The sequence below is a fragment of the Schistocerca serialis genome, chromosome 1 (assembly GCF_023864345.2).
Source record: "Schistocerca serialis cubense isolate TAMUIC-IGC-003099 chromosome 1, iqSchSeri2.2, whole genome shotgun sequence".
Classification (NCBI taxonomy): domain Eukaryota; kingdom Metazoa; phylum Arthropoda; class Insecta; order Orthoptera; family Acrididae; genus Schistocerca; species Schistocerca serialis.
In genome coordinates this window covers 638,999,003-639,021,581 of record NC_064638.1, presented here as the reverse complement: position 1 = coordinate 639,021,581, position 22,579 = coordinate 638,999,003, and the positions used below count along the sequence as shown (strand labels likewise).

Genomic DNA, 22,579 nt, shown 5'->3' with positions numbered 1-22,579 from the left:
TAAAACATAAAAAAAGAAGTATGGGACTACATTGAAATGCACTGAGCTACAGACCAACGCAAAAGCTTTACCTGTGGCTAGTGGGCTCATCCTCCTCGACGTCCTCCTTGAAGAAGGACGGCTGCAGGCTGAAGCGGCGCCGGAAGTTGTGTCGCGCCTTCATTGCTCTGTTGGGCGACATCAGGGGCGCTCGCCCATGCGGGCCGCCTGCGGGAACAAAAGCAGAGCGAGTCGTTACTGGCAGTCGGCTGGCAGCTAGTCACTAGCTCAAGTAGGCGCTGTTGTCTCGTTAACGCCTTTCTGGAATCTGAATGAAATGCCTTTGTCTATTGCGTACAGTGTGATGCCAGTTACCTGTTCGTCCTCTTATGATACGGACCTCTTGATGCACATAGTTAATCACGAGAAAGAAACGGTGATTTATTTTCAAGCAGCGAAAATAGCTGAAATTACAAATAATTAATCAACTTAACAACGAAATCTTACATCGATGTTCAGTTTAATCATATAATGTAATCACGACCAGTATTGTCTTCACCTAAAACTTCCGGGCTGATAGGTCGTGGTCAATCTGACGTTTCTTCTCCCGCAGTCGGAGAAGAAACGTCAGGGGAGAGTTTTATTCATCGACCACGGCCTATCAGCCCGGAAGTTTAATGTGAAGGATATTCAGTTTAGTATCATACGGGACATCTTGTGTTTAATTCCTAAAATACACTAACAAAAAAAATCGCAGCACCAAGAAATAAAAGTAATGAAATTTCGAGAATACATTTGTTTAGGTAACATATTTATGTGATTAACACTGCAGTATCACAGGTTAATGTAAGAGCGAAATAAGCCATTGCAAATGTGAAATGCTGGTACATTAATAACTGGCGTAACCGCCACACTGTTGAATGCAAGCATACATACGTGCATTCATTGTGTCTACAGTCACCGGATGGCAGTCTGTGGGATGGAGTTCCATGCTTGCTTCACTTGGTCGATCAATACAGGGACGGTTAATGCTGTTTGTGGATGACGCTGGCGTTTTCGTCCTACGATGTACCATATGTGCTCTACTGGCCACAGATCTGGTGACCGAGCAGGCCAAGGCAACATGTCGACGCTCTGCAGAGCGTGTTGGGTTACAACAGCGGTGTGTGAGCGATCGTTCTCCTGTTGGAAAACACCCCAGGAAATCTGTTCATGAACGGCACCACAACAGATAGAATCACGAGACTGACGAACAGTTTTACACCCAGAGTGCTGTCACACGAAATCGCACCTCACTTGATAAGCCCAGGTGTTGGTCCAGTGTTTTTAGCTCTCAGGCAGGTTGATTGCAGGCCCTCAGCTGGCCTCCTTCTAACAAACATATGGCCATCACTAGTGCCGAGGCAGGACCAGCTTTCATCAGAAAAAACAACAGACCTCCACCCTGATCTCAAATGAGCTCCCGCTTGTCACCACTGAAATCGCAGATGGTGGTGGTTTGGCGTCAGTAAAATGCACGCTACAGGCCGTCTGTCTCGGAGCTGTCCTTGAAGTAACCGATTTGTAGCAGAGTATTGTGTCACTGTGGTATAAAGCGCTGCTCAGTTGCTGCTGCAGATGCAGTACGATGTGCCAGAGCCATACACCGCACACGATGGGCTTCCCTTTCGGTAGTGCCACGTGGCCGTCCGGAACCCGATCTTCTTGCGGCCGTACATTCTAATGACCACCGATGTCAGCAGACATGAACAGTGGCTATATTCCTGCAAAATCTTACTGCAGTATCGCGGAAGCAACATCCAGCTCCTCGTAGCTGTATTACACGACCTCGTTAAAACTCAGTGAGGTGCCCTTGACAAATGACAACTCACCACGTACTTTCTCAAAGGTAAGTAATACTTGTGACTGCTACAGCGTGTATTTAAAGCTAATCTGATTTGCATCCTCATATTGGCCCTACTAGCGCCGCTCTTATCCGACTGGCGCGAAATTTGAATAGACATCATCTTTCCCATGTGGAAACATGCCTACCAACATTCTTTTGTGTTGCACAACTCTTTCTGGTGTTGCGGATTTTTTTCCGTCGTGTGTTTTCAGAACTGAAGTAGCCCTCATTTATTCCAACATTAGATAAAGAACTGTCATATACACTACTGGCCATAAAATTGCTACACCAAGAAGAAATGCAGATGATAAACAGGTATTCATTGGACAAATATATTATACTAGAACTGACATGTGATTACATTTTCACGCAATTTGGGTGCATAGATCCTAAGAAATCAGTACCCAGAACAACCACCTCTGGCCGTAATAACGGCCTTGATACGCCTGTGCATTGAGTCAAACAGAGCTTGGATGGCGTGTGCAGGTACAGCTGCCCATGCAGCTTGAACACGATATCACAGTTCATCAAGAGTAGCGACTGGCGTATTGTGACGAGCCAGTTGCTCGGCCACCATTGACCAGACGTTTTCAGTTGGTGAGAGATCTGGAGAATGTGCTGGCCAGGGCAGCAGTCGAACATTTTCTGTATCCAGAACGGCCCGTACAGGACCTGCAACATGCGGTCGTGCATTATCCTGCTGAAATGTAGGGTTTCGCAGGGTCGAATGAAGGGTAGAGCCACGGGTCCTAACACATCTGAAATGTAACGTCCACTGTTCAAGGTGCCGCCAATGCGAACAAGAGGTGACCGAGACGTGTAACCAATGGCACCCCATGCCATCACGCCGGGTGATACGCCAGTATGGCGATGACGAATACACGCTTCCAATGTGCGTTCACCGCGATGTCACCAAACACGGATGCGACCATCATGATGATGTAAACAGAACCTGGATTCATGCGAAAAAATGATGTTTGGCCATTCGTGCACCCGGGATCGTCGTTGAGTACACCATCGGAGGCGCTCCTGTCTGTGATGCAGCGTCAAGGGTAACCGCAGCCATGGTCTCCGAGCTGATAGTCCATACTGCTGCAAACGTCGTCGACCTGTTCGTGCAGATGGTTGTTGTCTTGCAAACGTCCCCATCTGTTGACTCAGGGAACGAGACGTGGCTGCACGATCCGTTACAGCCATGAGGATAAGATACCTGTCATCTCGACTGCTAGTGATACTCAAGGCCGTTGGGATTCAGCACGGCGTTCCGTATTACCCTCCTGAACTCACCGATTCCATATTCTGCTAACAGTCATTGGATCTCGACCAACGCGAGCAGCAATGTCGCGATACGATAAACCGCAATCGCGATAGGCTACAATCCGACCTATATCAACGTCGGAAACGTGATGATATGCATTTCTCCTCCTTACACGAGGCATCACAACGTTTCACCAGGCAACGCCGGTCAACTGCTGTTTGTGTATGAGAAATCGGTTGTAAACTTTCCTCATGTGAGCACGATGTAGGTGTCGCCACCGGCGCCAACCTTGTGTGAATGCTCTGAAAAGCTAATCATTTGCATATCACAGCATCTTCTTCCTGTCGATTAAATTGCCGGCCGCAGTGGCCGTGCGGTCCTAGGCGCTACAGTCTGGAGCCGAGCGAACGCTACGGTCGCCGGTTCGAATCCTTCCTCGGGCATGTATGTGTATGATGTCCTTAGGTTAGTTAGGTTTAATTAGTTCTAAGTTCTAGGCGACTGATGACCTCAAAAGTTAAGTCGCATACTGCTCAGAGCCATTTGAGTCATTTCGGGTCTGTAGCATGTCATCTTCGTGGTGTAGCAATTTTAATGGCCAGTAGTGTAGTATGAAATTACGAGCACTACTTGTGATTAACTGGGCTCGACTGGACGCCGCTTTTCACGATGGACGTGCACAGAAATTTATGCAGGAAGCGGTAAGATTCGGAAACAGTCATTCTTTTAGGATCCATTGGGTGAGTATGTGGACGTGGCATGCTCCAAATGTAAAATTTGACAGGACATGGAATAATTTTATTGTATCTAAAAGGGTAGGTAGTTAACCACTCAATATAATTTTTGAAAGGTGGATTAGTCAGTCATAATATTTATTTAGCAAAAGGAAAGCAATTTTCTTTTAGGGTTCCGTACCTCCGTCGGTAAAAACGTAGCCCTTATAGGGTCACTTTGTTGTATGTCTGTCGTTCTGTCTGCCTGACTGTTGAAAACCCTATTTCCAGGACCCGGCAGATGTGTCAAGTATCCGTTGGTGACATAAGAAAGTAGAGCTTCTACGTCAAAGCAATCGAAAGATGCGGCCACCCAGGTCACATATTTTGATTCTCGTAATGTCACTCATCAGAATGTACACGGCACTTCGCATTGACCTAAAGTCATGAAACTTGGTAAGAAGCAACGTTTCACGCTTCATCCGAAGGAACAAATCTGAAAACTGTTAATTTGTACTCATATCGCACGAATTTTTTCTTTTGTTATCATAAAGTCTGCTCGTCTGTTAACAACCTTTTTTTTCCAGAAATGGGTAGACGTACCAAACTGAATTTTAAGTCACATACTAAGGTCTATGGACCGTTGGCGGCATAATAAACGTTAGCTTCTAAATCAATGCAGTCAAAAGAAACGGCCATTTATGTCAATTCTCCGCAAATTCACTCATGAAAACCTACCGCGTATTCTCCGTTGACCTAGAATCACGAAACTTGCAAGAAGCAAGGTTTCACAGTACAACCAAAGGAAAAAATCCGAAAATTGCTAATTTGTAATTATATCACTTGAAAGAAAGTTCTTTGATTGTTAATCATTCCACTTCAAACTCGAAATTAGAATATTTTCAAAAGTCTTAGAATTCCTGAAATCTATATCTTGCTTGTATCAATGTCGATAACAGACAAAAATCTTCGAAATTCTAGGTTCCCAGATTGGATGAAATGTCTACGTACATAATTAACGTTGTAAGGAAGCGTCAGCGCCATTGTCCTACTCGCACGTGGCTAATTTTTTAGTACCAATGTTAATATGGATGCAAAAGTCTTGATTTTAGACTCTGAAATGTTATCATTAATCGATTCAGTCCAACGAGTATGGAAGCCATTCTTGAAGATATGATGCCTGACGGCACTTTAGCACAATCAGTATAATGAAGGAAGACAGACAGTGTCTGTCCCACTTGCTGCAATGGTGTCTAAATGGAAGGGGCTGGAGTGGTTGTATCTAGAGACTGAGCGTAACTTCTGTATTAAAGCTTGTCCAAAAGCACGAACTGACTCGTGACGGCACAACTGTGTCCAGAGCGGGGACAGCGAGTTTTAGTGTGCCATTAGCAGCTTACAACAGGTGTGTGGGCAGCAGGCGGCAGTGCGGCCTCCGCGTGCCATTTCCAGCCGCGTTAATAACACAGGAAGGGGCCGGCTGCACAGCGAGCCGCGCTCACAGGGGCGCCGCCGTAATTCGCCGCCCGCTCACCCGGCGCCGGCCGCGCCGCCCCTTTTCGTAGCCTCGCCCCGCGTCGCGGAGCATTACGGTAATCAGGTTGGAGGTGCCCCCGTAGCCCTCAGCGCCCCTGGCGGCGCCCGCCCTCTACCAGGCCTCTCCCTGCCGGGAGGTGGCACCGACTGTCACCCTTGCTCCGTCCTCTCTGACGGCGAATCTTTACGACAAAAGTACTACCCTGCTCACTCCCACTCGTTTTTTCTTTTTGTCTGATTGGTTGGTTGAGGCCGAGCGGTTCTAGCCGCTTCAGTCCGGAACCGCGCTGCTGCTACGGTCGCAGGTTTGAATCCTGCCTCCGGCATGGATGTGTGCGACGTCCTTAGGTTAGTTAGGTTTAAGTAGTTCTAAGTCTAGGGGACTGATGACCGCAGATGTTAAGTCCCATAATGCTTAGAGCCATTTGAACCATCTGATTGGTTGGTTGATTTAGGGAAGGAGACCAAGCAGCGAGGTCATCGATCCCATCAGATTAGGGAAGCGAGTGGGCAGTGCCCTCTCAGAGGAACCATTGAAAGGTCTCTGTTGGATTCCTTTCATGTTAATTTCTTAAATCTGTTGTCATTTACAGCATAAATTCCTCTTCTAAATTTACTGTGGTGTTTCTGACTCTATCTGGGAGGAGACTGAGCAGTGGAACGTCTTACTTTTACACATAAACAAGAACGATCTGTCGCACTACTACACTTTAAAACACAGTTTATATGTAATTCATGTCACACAGTCTCATACGGAACCTACATCCGCTTTCTTTTATATACTGTATATGATAAGATACTGTCATCCCCCTTCCCTTCTGTGTGAAAGAATGAATGAGCAAATGTATTTCTAGTTGCATACTTGATGGTAGCAGACAAGCCTGTCTGCTAGAGAACAGTGGGACCAACGTCGGAACAGATAGCTACGCTTTCTAGAAGCAAAGAGGTTTCTATTCTTTGTATGGTCCTGTCCGTCCCTCGTCATGTTGGTATAGGAAGCTGCCTCTCTGGTCACTTCCGTTTGTACTTGTGAGGCACCTTCAGGAAGGGACCAAGTCAGTCTGTCCACGGCGAGCGTCTGAAGTGATAAGATCTCCGGCTAAGCGCGTGTCTGCTAAGTCCGCAGGACAATGGATTTCTTAAGTTCAGCCTAACTGAAAATTTAATCACCTTTATTTCAGGTTTAGCTCTAAAATATCTAATATTATCTTAAATTGCAACGCAGTGTATTTCGAGTGTGAAGTTCAGAATATCTTCCAGTAGTTGCTTTGTCATCACTTTGTGAGTAAAGTGGAACCACGTGTTGATCAGTAACTCTAATTAAGATCATCAGTCTTAAATGCGAATGTGCGTGAGATTATAACGTCTCGTCTTGACAATATTTTTCAATATAGCAACTTTTCTTTATGTTCAACCCACGTGGGGTGTACTTTGTGAGACCAGTACCACGTTCTTATACAATTGTTTGACCCTTCAGGTTAATAGTAAGACGGTAGTAACCAGTTCGAGGTTTTTCTTTTGTAAATTCCTTTTCGATCTAATTTATTTCAATTATCAAAATTATTGTGGAGTTACACTCTTTGTGTAAAGCAAGTTGACCACGTGAAGCATGTGGTGTAATCATCAAAGTAGCCCTCAGATATTCTTTTCGGGAAGATTTCACAGACAGTTAGTATGAATTTAGTATACCAGTGTGTGGTAATTACATGACGGACAGGATTGCGCTACGAACGTAACTTCTTTGGGTGAAAATTGAATCGGTTGGTTGTGGTTAATTTCCTCTTGCATATGTTTCAACGTTCTTCGTGTGTTACTTTATGAATGCAGTGTTGTATGCAGTCTCCCAATCTTGGCTCCATATTTGATGTATTCTGTAAGATTACAAACTCACATTTTCACAATCCTAAATAAGGCACCAGTTTAGTTATGAATCAAGTTTAATATGCTGAAATTTCAATGATCAATGTTAAAATAAATTTCCAAATATAAACTGATTTATTTCTTTTTATTTAAATATATAAATATTTAAATAAATAAATAAATAAATAAATAAATAAATATATATAAAGAGAATTTAAATAAAAAGAAATAAATCAGTTTATATTTGGAAATATATATATATATATATATATATATATATATATATATATATGTATATATATATATATATATATATATATATATATATATCACCGGTTGTCGTATGTCGATTAAAAGATTATAATTAATGTTAGTCTGGTCGGGAATTTGGTAAGCTAGACTGGATACCTGGTGAAACAGTTGCTCAGTAATGCAAGGTTAACTTCCCCAGACAGCTCACAGCTTTTAACCCGCATTTATTGTCTATCAGCACCGCTTTCAGAACAAATTAAAGCAACAACATCACACCATCCTGGCATTTACCTGGAGCGATTTAGGGAAATCACGGAAAACCTAAATCAGGATGGCCGGACGCGGGTTTGAACCGTACTCCTCGTGAATGCGAGTCCAGTGTGTCTTGTCTGTACATCACATTATGTGGGGCGACACACAAGAATCATCCGATTTCACAATGGTATACCTTACTCACGAATAAAGATAGAAACTTACGAATTAATACACTCCTGGAAATGGAAAAAAGAACACATTGACACCGGTGTGTCAGACCCACCATACTTGCTCCGGACACTGCGAGAGGGCTGTACAAGCAATGATCACACGCACGGCAAAGCGGACACACCAGGAACCGCAGTGTTGGCCGTCGAATGGCGCTAGCTGCGCAGCATTTGTGCACCGCCGCCGTCAGTGTCAGCCAGTTTGCCGTGGCATACGGAGCTCCATCGCAGTCTTTAACACTGGTAGCATGCCGCGACAGCGTGGACGTGAACCGTATGTGCAGTTGACGGACTTTGAGCGAGGGCGTATAGTGGGCATGCGGGAGGCCGGGTGGACGTACCGCCGAATTGCTCAACACGTGGGGCGTGAGGTCTCCACAGTACATCGATGTTGTCGCCAGTGGTCGGCGGAAGGTGCACGTGACCGTCGACCTGGGACCGGACCGCAGCGACGCACGGATGCACGCCAAGACCGTAGGATCCTACGCAGTGCCGTAGGGGACCGCACCGCCACTTCCCAGCAAATTAGGGACACTGTTGGTCCTGGGGTATCGGCGAGGACCATTCGCAACCGTCTCCATGAAGCTGGGCTACGGTCCCGCACACCGTTAGGCCGTCTTCCGCTCACGCCCCAACATCGTGCAGCCCGCCTCCAGTGGTGTCGCGACAGGCGTGAATGGAGGGACGAATGGAGACGTGTCGTCTTCAGCGATGAGAGTCGCTTCTGCCTTGGTGCCAATGATGGTCGTATGCATGTTTGGCGCCGTGCAGGTGAGCGCCACAATCAGGACTGCATACGACCGAGGCACACAGGGCCAACACCCGGCATCATGGTGTGGGGAGCGATCTCCTACACTGGCCGTACACCACTGGTGATCGTCGAGGGGACACTGAATAGTGCACGGTACATCCAAACCGTCATCGAACCCATCGTTCTACCATTCCTAGACCGGCAAGGGAACTTGCTGTTTCAACAGGACAATGCACGTCCGCATGTATCCCGTGCCACCCAACGTGCTCTAGAAGGTGTAAGTCAACTACCCTGGCCAGCAAGATCTCCGGATCTGTCCCCCATTGAGCATGTTTGGGACTGGATGAAGCGTCGTCTCACGCGGTCTGCACGTCCAGCACGAACGCTGGTCCAACTGAGGCGCCAGGTGGAAATGGCATGGCAAGCCGTTCCACAGGACTACATCCAGCATCTCTACGATCGTCTCCATGGGAGAATAGCAGCCTGCATTGTTGCGAAAGGTGGATATACACTGTACTAGTGCCGACATTGTGCATGCTCTGTTGCCTGTGTCTATGTGCCTGTGGTTCTGTCAGTGTGATCATGTGATGTATCTGACCCCAGGAATGTGTCAATAAAGTTTCCCCTTCCTGGGACAATGAATTCACGGTGTTCTTATTTCAATTTCCAGGAGTGTAGTTGCCAATAGGGATCTCCCCGAGCTGGCTCGCACACTTCATTACCCATATGCGGGGAGTCGAGCTGGCCATAACACAGAAACGAAAGACATTTTACGTTCTCCGTTTCAACAGGTCCAGTTTAGTTGCAGCTGTGGAGTGTGATATTCTTAGATAGTAAAGAAATGCACCTTTTGCAACTGAAAGCATTTGACGGTACCACCTGCAGTTTCAATACACTGATAAGGTGAAATCCACAGGTCTCTCCCGTGTGCCCGTTTTGGGCGTAGAGAGCATTAAACAGAGTTTTGCATATAGCCTAGAAAAGCTTGCTCGTCACACTCTTTCGTGGGCGCGATCGCTAACGCACGTTTGTGCGGTGGCGCTAGAACCGAGGTTAACCCGGTTCGAATCTTGGTACTGAAAAAGTTTTCAGTGCCAGTATTCGGGCGGAAAGCGGAGGACAGATGGTCGCGTAAAGTTCCTGATCACCAGACGTTGCGCCAATGTCCTGGTTTTAATACGAGACCTCAGACCTCTCCACAGTGCCTCATGAACTGATGACATATGACACTCTTGATGGTGTGCCGTCCGTCGGATGAGGACGTTAAGCCTGGCTGCCCCCTTCGTGCTATCCGCAAGGAGTAGACTATGTGCCGGCACTGGGTTTCACCCTCTCCTTTCTCTCATGGACGTCATACAACGCAAAAATTACACTACACTACACACACACTATGCATACATTTAGCATTACAAATATTGTAAAGGGGCGTGTTGTAAATAAATAAACAAAAAAAGTCTACTCGTCTTGCAAGACGAGAGTTAATACTGTTCATGTGTCAGTCAGGAGTGTTCTGCGGCGACGTTCGCACGTCAATCTATAGAGGGTGTCATTCGCTACAGAGCCCTTCATGACGGTGATAATCATCGTACACAGTTTCATAATCCATTCTGGGTGTGGTGATTGAAAATAAATCCCCTTTTGCGTTTCACATTCAGTGATGATGCTACGTTCTGTTACACCAAAAAGAGAACTAACACAACGTAAGAAACGGCTAACACAGCCGACCGTACGATAGTCGAGCACAAGATACTGTCTCCAAACTTCCATATGTTTTGCGCCGTTTTCCGCCCATTCTGTTTAACAAAATAGACTGTTATGGGAGACACGTACCTTGATAGTTCGGAGATATTTTCCACAACTGCGAGAACATCGTAAAATTCCATTTTCCAACGGAAAGGACCAACATCACGCTGGCCCCTGCATACATTTACGAGCATTGCTTAATAGTCAGCTGCCTCAACGGTGGATCGCCCGTAACGAGCATATATTGCACCATTGACCACTAGGATCGCCTGATATCACGGTATGTGATTTTTTTGTGGGGTTTGTGGCAGTCCCCATCTGCGTGTCTTCCCTTTCCAACAGATTAGGTAAACTGCGAAGCCTCGCAGCTACAGCAGTAAATACAGTAACTCCACACCTGGTCGCAAAGTATGGGGCAATGACTGTTACATGGATATTTCTCAAGCATCCCATGGAGAGCACATTCAACATTTGTGGAAGGTAAATGAAAACTTTGATCCTAAACATATTTACAAAGAGTATCCTAAGTACATGGGTATGAAATACATCCCCTTATATTCCCTTGTAAAATCAGGTGGTTCTTTCGAAAACGAAAACTTTGCAGTTTAATGCTTACTCGTTGGTTAATATTTACCACAAGTTTTATTTTTTGTTGATGCCGTATGTACACGATCGAAAAGAATTAGGTAAATACGAATGTCAACGTCCGGAATGTCAAGTCTATTTTGATAAAGGCGGTACCTGTGATCTTACTACATGACTTGAGATCTTCTCTTTCAATGTATGCAACAGATAAAATCGTTTAGCATCTGTTGGCTGTATTATGCATCTTAATGTCTGATCAGGCTGTAATTAAGAGAATACGAGAAATAACCTTACGACCCAGACGTCCTGTTCGAGTACCCCGCTTGATACGACATCTTGCAGCTCGCCTTTAATTCTGCCGTTTCCACATCAACTGGCGATTTCGTTCCGGGCAAAACGTGTTGTTCACGATGAGTCCCGACATCTTCTGACGCAAGGTTATGGTCGTTTTCGTGTATGGAGACCAGTGGTGAGTGGTACCTGCTAAATGTTGTCCATGAAATCGACACATTTCCTAGGCTCTGTGGTGTTGGGTCGAGGCTTCCGTGATGACAGCCATACTGATCCTCTCGTTGTCCGTGGTCGCCTTACTGCCGTGCAGGACATCAAGAGATACTGTGGGACAACGTGGCAGCTGCTGCTTGCAGTCGTGTTCCTCTAACACATACACATTCAGTTGTCCTATAATTCTGTTACGTTATCAAGGGCGAGTGCCTGGATGCCTCCTTCCACTAGATCGCAGTGCATTCTGTCCTCTACGCTCGAGCTGTTGATGCAGTGTCTCACGCCGTGGTATGTTAAATACAAAACTTCTTTTCTCTCTGACTACCTCCGCTGACTTAACCGTTCATTAACGTGTATGTAGTGCTATTCATGAAGCGCTGCTCAACGTCTGAAATTTTTGTTTAACTTGAAGTTCGCACCCATAATTGAGTGGTCTGAATGCCTGACTGACATACGGAGGCCTCGAGTTCAGTTCCCGGCACTGCTAGGGAGTTTCCATTGGTGTGAACTTGAAAGGAGTGTACTTAGGCCCGAGATGCCAACTGACTGGCAACAACCTGTGCAAAATCCGCAACGGCTAGGAAAGCGTAGATGTAGCCCCACACCCCAAATACTGCCTCCAAATGAATCGTTTGCAGAGGGTTACAAAGCTGCTAGACGGTGCTGAATGGTGGGAATTGCCATACCGCGGAGATAGAACATACTGAAGTGCTACGATTGATTTGACTGTAGAAAAGAGTAGTTCAAGTGAAATTCTGTAAAGATCAAATATTCGACCAAGTTGATGTCGAACTGTGGATTTTTTAAAAAAGAAAAACGTTTTTTCATTTTTGTACACGTTTACGTAAAACTGATCGAACGCCGTTGCGAATGTTGATTATAATCCAATTAAAGTATTTTAATATTTTGTAAACTGCTAAAAACTGGAGCAAACGTACACAGAATAGGATATGTAATTTTAACGTATGGAGTTAGATGTAACATTTTATTACTTGATTAAAATAACTGTCACAATATTTTTCTTGTTTTTCAGGATAGTGTATATGTGACAGATATACCATTTCAACAATAATTTACGAAAGACAATCTGAAGAACCTCGGGCACTATTTCAAATAATCCCTCCCAACTCTAACAGAATTGACACTTTTTCATGTAAAGAACAAAACTCCTTGCCTCGCATGCAGATGGCCGGGAAATAGCCGGATTCGAGCGACATCTCAGGAACAAACCTAAGAAGTCTAAAGTGCCTTTGCACGATTAAAACTGTTACAAACTCGAGATCTCAGACGCTTTGACGTTATCTACCTCTTGTACCCCCATCTCCGCTACGGTTACCGGTGAACCGTGCTGACTCAAGATAATATCTGAATAATGCTTACGTAACAATTTTTCGAAGTTCACAGGAAATATAGCAATTTGTTCGTAGAAAATGTAAGTTTATGTTGCAGTCTTGAAGAGGCAGCAGCAAATTTTTTCACTATCTCTTTTTGACACGGTTGTAAAAATGATCAGAAAACTAAGTCAAACAAGAATGGAAGAGGAAAAAAAAAATGGCTGGTTTGTATACGTACACATCCTGCCATCGGACTGCGTTAGAGATATCGTGGAATATGCAGAACGACCCAAAACTCCGTTAACATTTGAAAATTCAATGTTTCACGGATTAATGTAGCAGGGAGGTAAACACTGATACAGGTGCTTGAAGTGACATGGGGTTTTATTGTAGCTATAAAAGTGCACAAAATGATTAACAATGGCGCTTCATATGATAAAAAAAGCAATAATTAGCATAACAATTCATTTTTAGCAAAGACGACGTTCTTCATAACAAATGCACAACATGTTGGCTGTTATCTATCAACAATACCTCCAATCGAGGGCTAATGCTGTGGACAGCACTGTGCAGAATATCTGTAGGTATGGTGAGAAATTGCCTTCGCAAGTTATCATTTGGAATCCGTAATGAGGCTGGACTATGGCAGTAGACTCGCACTTCAGGCAACCCCACAATTAAGAACCATGCGGAATGAGAGCATGGGACCTGGGTGGCCATAGAGGACGGACGTGGTGGCTCAGCAGGCGATCCTCACCACGCGAGTTGCACAAGAGATGTATCAAACGTGTAGCAATGTGAGGTAGAGCGCCATCCTGTACAAAATTCCAGCAGGTGTTTATCAGCCGTGCTAGGGATGATTTGAATCCCTTTCGCACTACAGCTCGTTTCATACACGATTCTCATACGGCATCACTGATGTGTTGCTGTCCAACGTCATCTGTTGGCCAGTTTTTACATTCGTTTTTGGTTTCAATAAAACCTCACATCATTTCAGGCATGTGTGTCGATTACCTCTCTATCTACATTATGCCGTGGATTAGTACATGTTCAAAAGTTAACAGCCTATTGGGTCACCCTGTATAAACGAAGGCTTCAGGTTTATAATTGTACTGAAAATCTTTCAAATAAAAACCCAATGCATTAATGACTACGCAGCTTCACTCGCTAACTTGAGCCACTGCACCAAGTGATTATCGTCCGAACTTAGTAAGGCGAAAGTGTATGTGGCGCCGGTTCGATTTCCATTAATCTGTTGTTTTCATCAATGGACATATTGTTTAATTTATATGACATTTGAGAGATTGCATGAAGTTTCAACTTATGTTCTCCATGTCTTATCACAAATCCATCCTGCAACGTGTAATATCAAGAGCACATCCGACGAGTAATTGTACATTACTGTTGTGGTCCGGCACATTGTGACTTACTGTATTTCTGATTGTGAATATGAATAACGTCATTCGCATCATTTGTCGAGGTCTGACTTGGGCTTTCCAAGCCTGGGTCTCTTCCTTGAAAATTTAATTACAGATAGTAAACAGTCAAATAACATATGAAATTTACTACGACTTCATGAAAATGAACGTGAGTTTTTTTATTATATCACCTCTCAAAACGCATATAAATTAAATAATGTGACCAGTGATGAGAAGATATAGAATAAATAGTAAGTGGTAGCGAGATTTAAACCGCAACCTCATCCACGACCAGCTTACAACGCGAGATAGCTAACCGCTTGATAACAATGACTCCCATTAACTGGGACCTTCTCACAGATACATCCGTTACATAATAGAAGCGTAAAACTTTTTTTGCGTTTTTCTCGGAATTGACAGAGTAGTGCATCTTACTATTTGCACATTATGTTGTGTTAATGGCCTGCGAAAGGCGTACGAAGTTTGAAGTAAATCCGTGATCCCAACGTCGTGGCCTCCACTTGTTAGTTAGATACAAGCACCTCCGTTACAGTGCTTAATGGTGCCACTTATGAACAACTGCGTTTCCCGCAGATGACAAAATCTTGATTGCAACTTAATGCCTGCAACGGCCAGATCATTCCAATGCTTGATATATGTAGTTGGCCAGCCACATTTATTTATAATTTTGCATTCACGTCACTATGAAAATATTTTTGGGTTAGAGTCATTTGATTTGTCTGGTCTTCGTAATCAGAACAATGTTCTTTACGTTTCTCCTTTCAATACAAAAGACAGCGTTACTCAGTCGATTACGGAGTTTCCTGATTTATTTTCTGAAGGACTTGGCAGAGCAAAACTTTGTGGCGTTCGTTACAATGTAGGACGAAGGACAATGTGCAATATAAGATTTTTTGGGTGCGTCCCGTCCCTTATGCACTTAAAGACAAAGTTGAAAGTGAAGTTAAAGAGTGGCAAGACATGGTGTTATTGCTCCTATCCTGGCTAGTCAATGGGGCTTCTCCCTTAGTAATCTTACCAGAGCCTTCTGGAAGATTTTGTCTTTCTGTTGACTTTAAATCCACTGTGAATATACAAACAATAATTGATAATTATCCATTGCCTCGCCCTGAGGAATGGACAAGCTTGGCACAGGCTGCTATTTTTCAAAAACTAACTTACGCGATGCGTATTTGCAAATTCCGTTCGATGAGGAATCTCAGAAAGTGTTGGTGGTCAACACACATTTAGGGTTGTTCAAACTTTTGCGCTTACCCTTTGGCAGGATTTCAGCGCCTGCCATATTCCAACGCTAATTGGAACAGCTTAGTGCAAAAGTCCTATTCTGTTCAAATTACTTGAACGGTATTATGGTATCAGGACGTACACCGGAGAAACATGTCAGTAACCCCTCGTAAGCTGTTTCAAGTGTTTACGGCTGCAGGTTTGAAGTGTCGCCTGGACAAATGTGTCTTTTCTCCAGACTGAAATACAGTACCTAGATCATGTTCTTAATAGCTAAGGTGTTCATCCCCGTCACTCGCGTTTGCTGGTCATCCGGGAGCTCCCTGCCCCGCTGAACATGAGGGAATTGCAGTCAGTTCTCGGGAAGTTGACATATTATATCCGGTTCATACCACATACAGTCTAGATCGCGCCTCCGTTGCGTCATTTGCGCCGGAATATTGTCTTACATATGCCTTGTTGAGTGACAGATACCTTGTTCATTTCGATCCCGATAAGCCTGCGGTTTCGGCATTGGCCCCTTCTTCGTACGGAATTCGAGCTGTCCTCTCGCACAGATTTGGTTCACAGGACAGGCCGATTGCTTTCGCTTCAAAGTTATTGACCACGACTCAGTGTAACTATTTCCATATCGAGAAGGAAGCGCCTGCTGTTATCTATGGCGTGACAAAGTTTTACCATTATTGTTTCGTCGGAAGTTTTACCTACTGACGGACCAAAAGCTACTTCAGTCTTTGTTTCATCTGTCCAAACCTGTTTCTCCATTCACGGCTCAGAAGCTGCAACGTTGGGCTTTGTTTTATCACAGTATCAGTACGAAATATTGCACCGGCCAACGTCGAAGCATGTAAATGCTGACGCCCTTTCTCGCATACCTATTGGTCCTGATTCTCAGTTCGATGCTACTGCCGCATTTTGTTGTCAGATCGATGCCCAGGACACTAAACGTTTACAGACTTTCCCACAGAACTATAGGAAAATTGCACAGGCAACAGAAGCAGGCCCTGACTTGAATCTTTTGCTACACTGCGTCCGTACTGCTTGGCATCGTTCAGTGTAAAATACTCGGAATTCTTTAGTGTGACGATATTTTGCTCGTCAACATCCATCCAGCATAGTGCAATTCTATTGAAAAATTACTCTGGACAACGTCGTTTGCTTATTCCTAACGTGTTGCAAAAATGTGTTGTAATTGCCGAGTATGAATCTATGCCAATATAACTCTGGACATTCGTATTTGCTTATTCCTAAAGTGTTGCAATAAGATGTGTTGTAATTGGTCCACCAAGGGCACTGGGGAATTTTACGCACAAAACAGTTACCAGATTGCCGGCCACTGTGGCCGAGCGGTTCAGGGCGCTTCAGTCCGGAACCGCGCTGCTGCTATGGCCACAGGTTCCAATCCTGCTTCGGCCATGGATGTGTGTGAGATGTCCTTAGGTTGTTAGGTTTAAGTAGTTCTAGGTCTAGGGGACTGATGACCTCAGATGTTGTCCCATAGTACTCAGAGCCATCTGAACCATTTGTTTGAGTTACTACATTGGTACTGTACCTGACCGGACATGGACGCCTACGTTGAACAGTTGGTATCACAGTGTCACACTTGTGCTGAAACTCTATCGACGGCGGCGCAAACGTTTTCAGCTTGGCCAAAGTCTCAATCGCCTTGGTAACGAGCGCTTATTGATTTCACTGGTCCGTTTGGGAACATTCGTTTGCTTATTGTTGTGGACGCTTTTAGCAAATATGTTTGTAGCACAGCATTGTAAGGCAGTGAAACGTTGACTGTAAGAAAATCGGAACAGAAGAGAATCGAAGCATTTGAGATGTGGTCTACAGACGAATGTTGAAAATGAAGTGGACTGATACGATAAAGAATAAGGATGTTCTGTGCAGACTCAGAGAGGAATGGAAAGTGTGGAAAACACGGACAAGGAGCAGGGAGGATGATAGGACATCTGTTAAGACATCAGGGAATGACTTCCATGGTACTAGAGGGAGCTGTAGAGGCCAAAAACTGTAGAGGAAGACGGAGATTGGAATACTTCCAGCAAATAATTGAGGACGTCGGTTGCAACTGCTACTCTGAGATTATGAGGTTGGAACAGGGGAGGAATTCGCGGCGGGCTGCACCAAACCAGCCAGAAGACTGATGACTCAAGAAAAAAAAACCAGTTGGTGTTTGCTGGTTTGCGTCTTTTTTGTAACGTTTGCTTTTTCTAGTAGCTTCTGATTTTTTATTCTTAGTTAAATGGAACTGTATTCTATATTATTCGATGTTACAGAGATATAGGTGCACTCTCTGAAGAATGAGTTTGTTCGATTGGCTTCATCTACAAATCAGCTTGCACTGCTTGCAGTAATGTATTTCGCACTTTCTTGTTTCAAGTATTATACTTCACACGGTGTAAAGATTCTGCCAATGAAAAGGTAATGCGTGGCTGGCCGCATCAAGGCAGTCAGAAGACTGACGACTCAAAAAGAAAGAAACGTTTGTAGTGCCTAGGAACTCGACTACATCGCATTGTACCATTTTGGTTTTGTCGTCTAATTTTTGCTCGGAAGGTTTTGCCTGAAGTGCTGCTTACAGACTCACGGCTCACGACTTTGAACAGTTTCGTGCCCCCAATGGTATAACTCACCTTATCAGTGCTCCATTTCATCCTCAGTCGGATGGAGAAGCTGTAGGACTTGTGCATACATTAAAGCAACAGATGACCATACTACGTGCTGAACCGCTACGCTCCATCGCTCGCGGAGCTTCTACATGGCCATCGCCACCGCACGCTGCCCCAGTTGCTGCACCCACCGCAGCGCACGGGACCCCCACGCTCCGCAAGTATCGCTTTGCACCTAATCATTCTATTCTTTTCAGAGTTTTTGGTCGTGCTCCGAGAGAGGAACGATTCTTCAAAATTTGGGCGCTTGCATGTATTTAATGCAAGGTCCTGTTGGGCTGCGCTGCTATGAGAACCAGATTCGTGCTTGTCGATTACGAAATTCTTCCGCATATTTTCTGTCCCGAGATTTCTATCCTACTAAGATCTTGCGGCCAGCGTGGTCACCCCCTCGTGCTTCTTCGGCAATGCCTGCAAAACTGATGGAGCTCGATCCTTCGACTTCACCCCCACAGCAGCTCAATTTCCCTACACTCGTTCTGGCCCCGCCGTAGACCCGTCGCCGTCGCCGTCGCCGTCGTCATTGCGGCCCACTCTGTATTCGTCGGTCTGGCTCAGGAAGAGCGTGGGCGCCCATCTGTGGTTTTCCGACAGCCGTTTCCCACTGTGTACAGGACGGATGTCGGGCCATGGCCGGGGCCTCAGCGTCGGTCCCATTTACGGCTCTTGCCCCCTCAGGCCACCCAGCTTCCTTCCTACCCCCCCGCCCCCATCACCACGTTGTCGTAAGATGGCTCCCTACACGACAACGGAGCAGCATTTTGATTTTGGGGGAAGGAAGGAATATTCAGACCTAATGCATCGACTGTGCACTGACCAGCACAGTGCTGCAAAAGAGCATTAGGAGGGCGCTGACCCACACGCCAATACAAAGAGTGGGAAGTGACAAACTTCCAGGAAGACAGAGTTCAACTCCCACTGTCAACCCTGCTTTAACCAGCCACTAGTAAGTGGTCGGGCAGTATCTCCGTTGTTGTCTTCAAGAGCAACAGTACTGAGAAGACGCTACACAGCTTGCATTCTGCGAGTAGTAATAGTAGATAGTAATTACTTGTACACTGTGTGACCAAAAGTATCCGGACACCACCAAAAACGTAAGTTTTTCATAATAAGTGCATTGTGCTGCCACCTGCTGGCAGGTCTCCACATTAGCGACGTCAGTAGTCATTAGACATCGTGAGAGAGCAGAAAGGGGCGCTCCGCGGAACTCACGGACCTCGAACGTGGTCAGGTGATTGGGTGTCACTTGTGTCATACGTCTGTACGCGAGATTACCACACTTCTAAACATACTTCGGTCCACTGTTTCCATGTGATAGTGAAGTGGAAACGTGAAGCGACACGCACAAAAGCGTACAGGCCGACATCGTCTGTTGACTGACTGACCGCGCCGGCCGAAGTGGCCGTGCGGTTAAAGGCGCTGCAGTCTGGAACCGCAAGACCGCTACGGTCGCAGGTCCGAATCCTGCCTCGGGCATGGATGTTTGTGATGTCCTTAGGTTAGTTAGGTTTAACTAGTTCTAAGTTCTAGGGAACTAATGACCTCAGCAGTTGAGTCCCATAGTGCTCAGAGCCATTTGAACCATTTTATCTGACTGACCGCCGACTGTTGAAGAGGGTCGTAATGTGTAATAGGCAGACATCTATCCAGACCATCACACAGGAATTCCAAGCTGCACCAGTATCCACTGCAAGTAGTATGACAGGTTGGCGGGATGTGAGAAAACTTAGATTTCATGGTCGACCGGCTGCTCATAACCCCACACATCATGCCAGTAAATGCCAAAAGACGTCTCGCTTGGTGTAAGGAGCATGAACATTGGACGATTGAATAGTGGAAAAATGTTGTGTGGAATTTCGGATCACGGTGCACAATGTGGCGATCCGATGGCAGGGTGTGGTTATGACGAATGCCCGGTGAATGTCATCTGCCAGCGTGTGTAGTGCCACTAGTAATATTTGGAGGCGTTGGTGTTACGGTGTGGTTGTGTTTTCCAGGGAGGGGGCTTGCACCCCTTGTCTTTTTGCGTGGAACTATCACAGCACAGGCCTACATTGATGTTTTAAGCACCTTCTTGCTTCCCTCTGTTGAAGCTTTCAACTCGATCGAGCACCTGTTCATAGTGCGCGGCCTGTGGCGGAGTCGTTACACGACAGTAACATCCCTAGAGGCACACACAAGTATCGCTAATGCCATCAAAGTTAAAACCTATACATGCTTTATAAATCGAGGTGTGGCATTGCTTCCGAATGAAGTGGTTTTACGCACAAATACCGCGACGTTGAATATAGAGTGTGGTTGCAGGATGTGTGTTTAAGATCGAAAGTGCAGGTGTACGTTGCAAGCAGTGTAAGCATGTAATCACCGAATTTAGAAATTGATTCCGTTAAGGAACGTAGTATTAAGCCGATATTTGCAACTCCGTCTTGCAGCTGTCAGATATTTCCCTTGCTAACAAACAGTACTTGTAACACATCGTATCTCGATACCATGTAGACAGTGCAGCAGAGGTTCTGTGATATATCCACGGGGTTATAGTCACAGACATACAGAAAACAGAGCAAATGCACTGCGACTGTAGAATATAGTGTTGGAGGAGACTGGACGCATTCTAGTACAGTGCTGTAATGTACCGTCCGACCAGGAAAAAGTGCATTTGCGCTAGGTGTTGACAATTGTACTACATTACGAGAAATTTTAGAATACGTGTCGAGAAGTGATGTCATGATTGCACGGGCAGGTGTGACATAAAATCGATAAAATTACGAAAAATGACGGAAAATACGTATAAATTGTGGAAAAATACGCCAAAATGGGGGGGAAATCAAGAGGGAATGAGGGAATACTAGCGTGTCTTCTACCTCGTGCCGAAAAATTCTTGTAGATGGCAACCAGTAGACGACAGCAAGAGAAATACGAGGAAAAGTTGATATGGAAGCACCGGGTGACTGCGATAATGTTTAACGTGGGTGACCACCAAATGTGCAGTAATAAATGTACGTATGTCGGATCGCAAGACTAGGTGGGGCCCCAAAGTTATTGGCAATTATCTTATATATTTTAATAAAGTGTCTTTAGCGAAAGAGCGTTGTATTAGCAGCTGGGGGTTGCAGTATACAAGTCAGAATGGATCGCGTGTTTGGTAGGGCTGTTTAGGTGTTTAAAACCCTAACAGTCGGTGTGCTACTCTGCACTCCCCACCAATCACAACTGTGTGGTGTGAGCCAACAAATACCTTACAGAAAAATTTCTGTGTGGTTTCTTAAGAACATTTTAGTGTATGTCTATTGAGGTAATAGTAATACATATAAGATGACTGCTGTCTTTGATACTTGCCTGGAAAAGAGAACCATCTGCCTGTAAACTGACATGGATCGGCGTTAAAGGATGATAGAAAGTCACTTCTTGGGTATAAATCGAGTCTTCCGTTTCGTATATGTTTGAAGCAACTGTTACTACACTTTTCATGGTTGTCCTCTCTAAAATGTGTCATATATATATACATCAGTGGGGAGAGGGCAAGTATTACGATTTTTTAGTGGTTTCTTGCATGAGATGCACAAATATTCTCATAGAAAATCAAACAGCACATGGTTATGAGAGCAATATGAACTTATACATATGGAAAACTGTAGAAAACATATAAAAATGACAAATAGGTAAAATTCGAGAAAAACCTGGTATAATCACGAAAAATTCCTGTGAAATACTTCAAAGTTGAGGTAAATACGATGAAATATCTACTATTGCGGAGACCTAATAAAATTACAGAAATCGACTGAGAATACTTAAAATTGGAGAAAAATACCATGAAATGACTAATGAGCGAAATCAATAAAACTTCATGTTCTGGAGGAGGAGAGTAGACTGATGCTACATATACACACCTTAAAAATGGAAGGAGGAGGCATTCTAGACATGTGACGTCAGGACGAAACAGTAGTATTATCCCGCTCATGAGCATACAATCTACCATCGGACCATGACTTCTGTGTGCAAGAGGAAGGCTAGCAGGGGCGTTGGTAAACTGCGATATCACTATTATATCTCATTTGGCTATTGACCGCCGTGTTTATGACCTCGTAAGATATCACTGATTCTGTATATGCATTGTCAGCTGCCGACAATGATTTTATAGGACTGTTGTGAACATATAATTTCTGAACAGCAATCGGGCTTAAACTTCGTAAACAGCAGGCGTCATACACTTCCAGAAACCTATGTATTGTTTGTGTTGCAAAGAATCAATGTTTTCTTTGGTGTGCAAGGTAATTGTTTCATCACCGTATGAATTGTCACCATAGTTTCAAGTAGATAAATTTGCAGGCAGAATGTATATCATGCGCTGAAAATATA

General features: G+C 44.8%; 1 protein-coding gene across 2 annotated transcripts in view; it reads right to left on the bottom strand.

Annotated features, from left to right (window-relative positions):
* LOC126457979 (GTP-binding protein Rhes-like) overlaps window positions 1-22,579 on the bottom strand; it is a 432,083-nt gene that overhangs the window by 46,976 nt on the left and 362,528 nt on the right. For both annotated transcript variants that reach the window (XM_050094744.1, XM_050094752.1), the window contains one exon: window positions 72-207. In XM_050094744.1, the coding sequence (XP_049950701.1) occupies window positions 72-207 (136 nt within the window). The remainder of the gene's footprint in view (window positions 1-71; window positions 208-22,579) is intronic.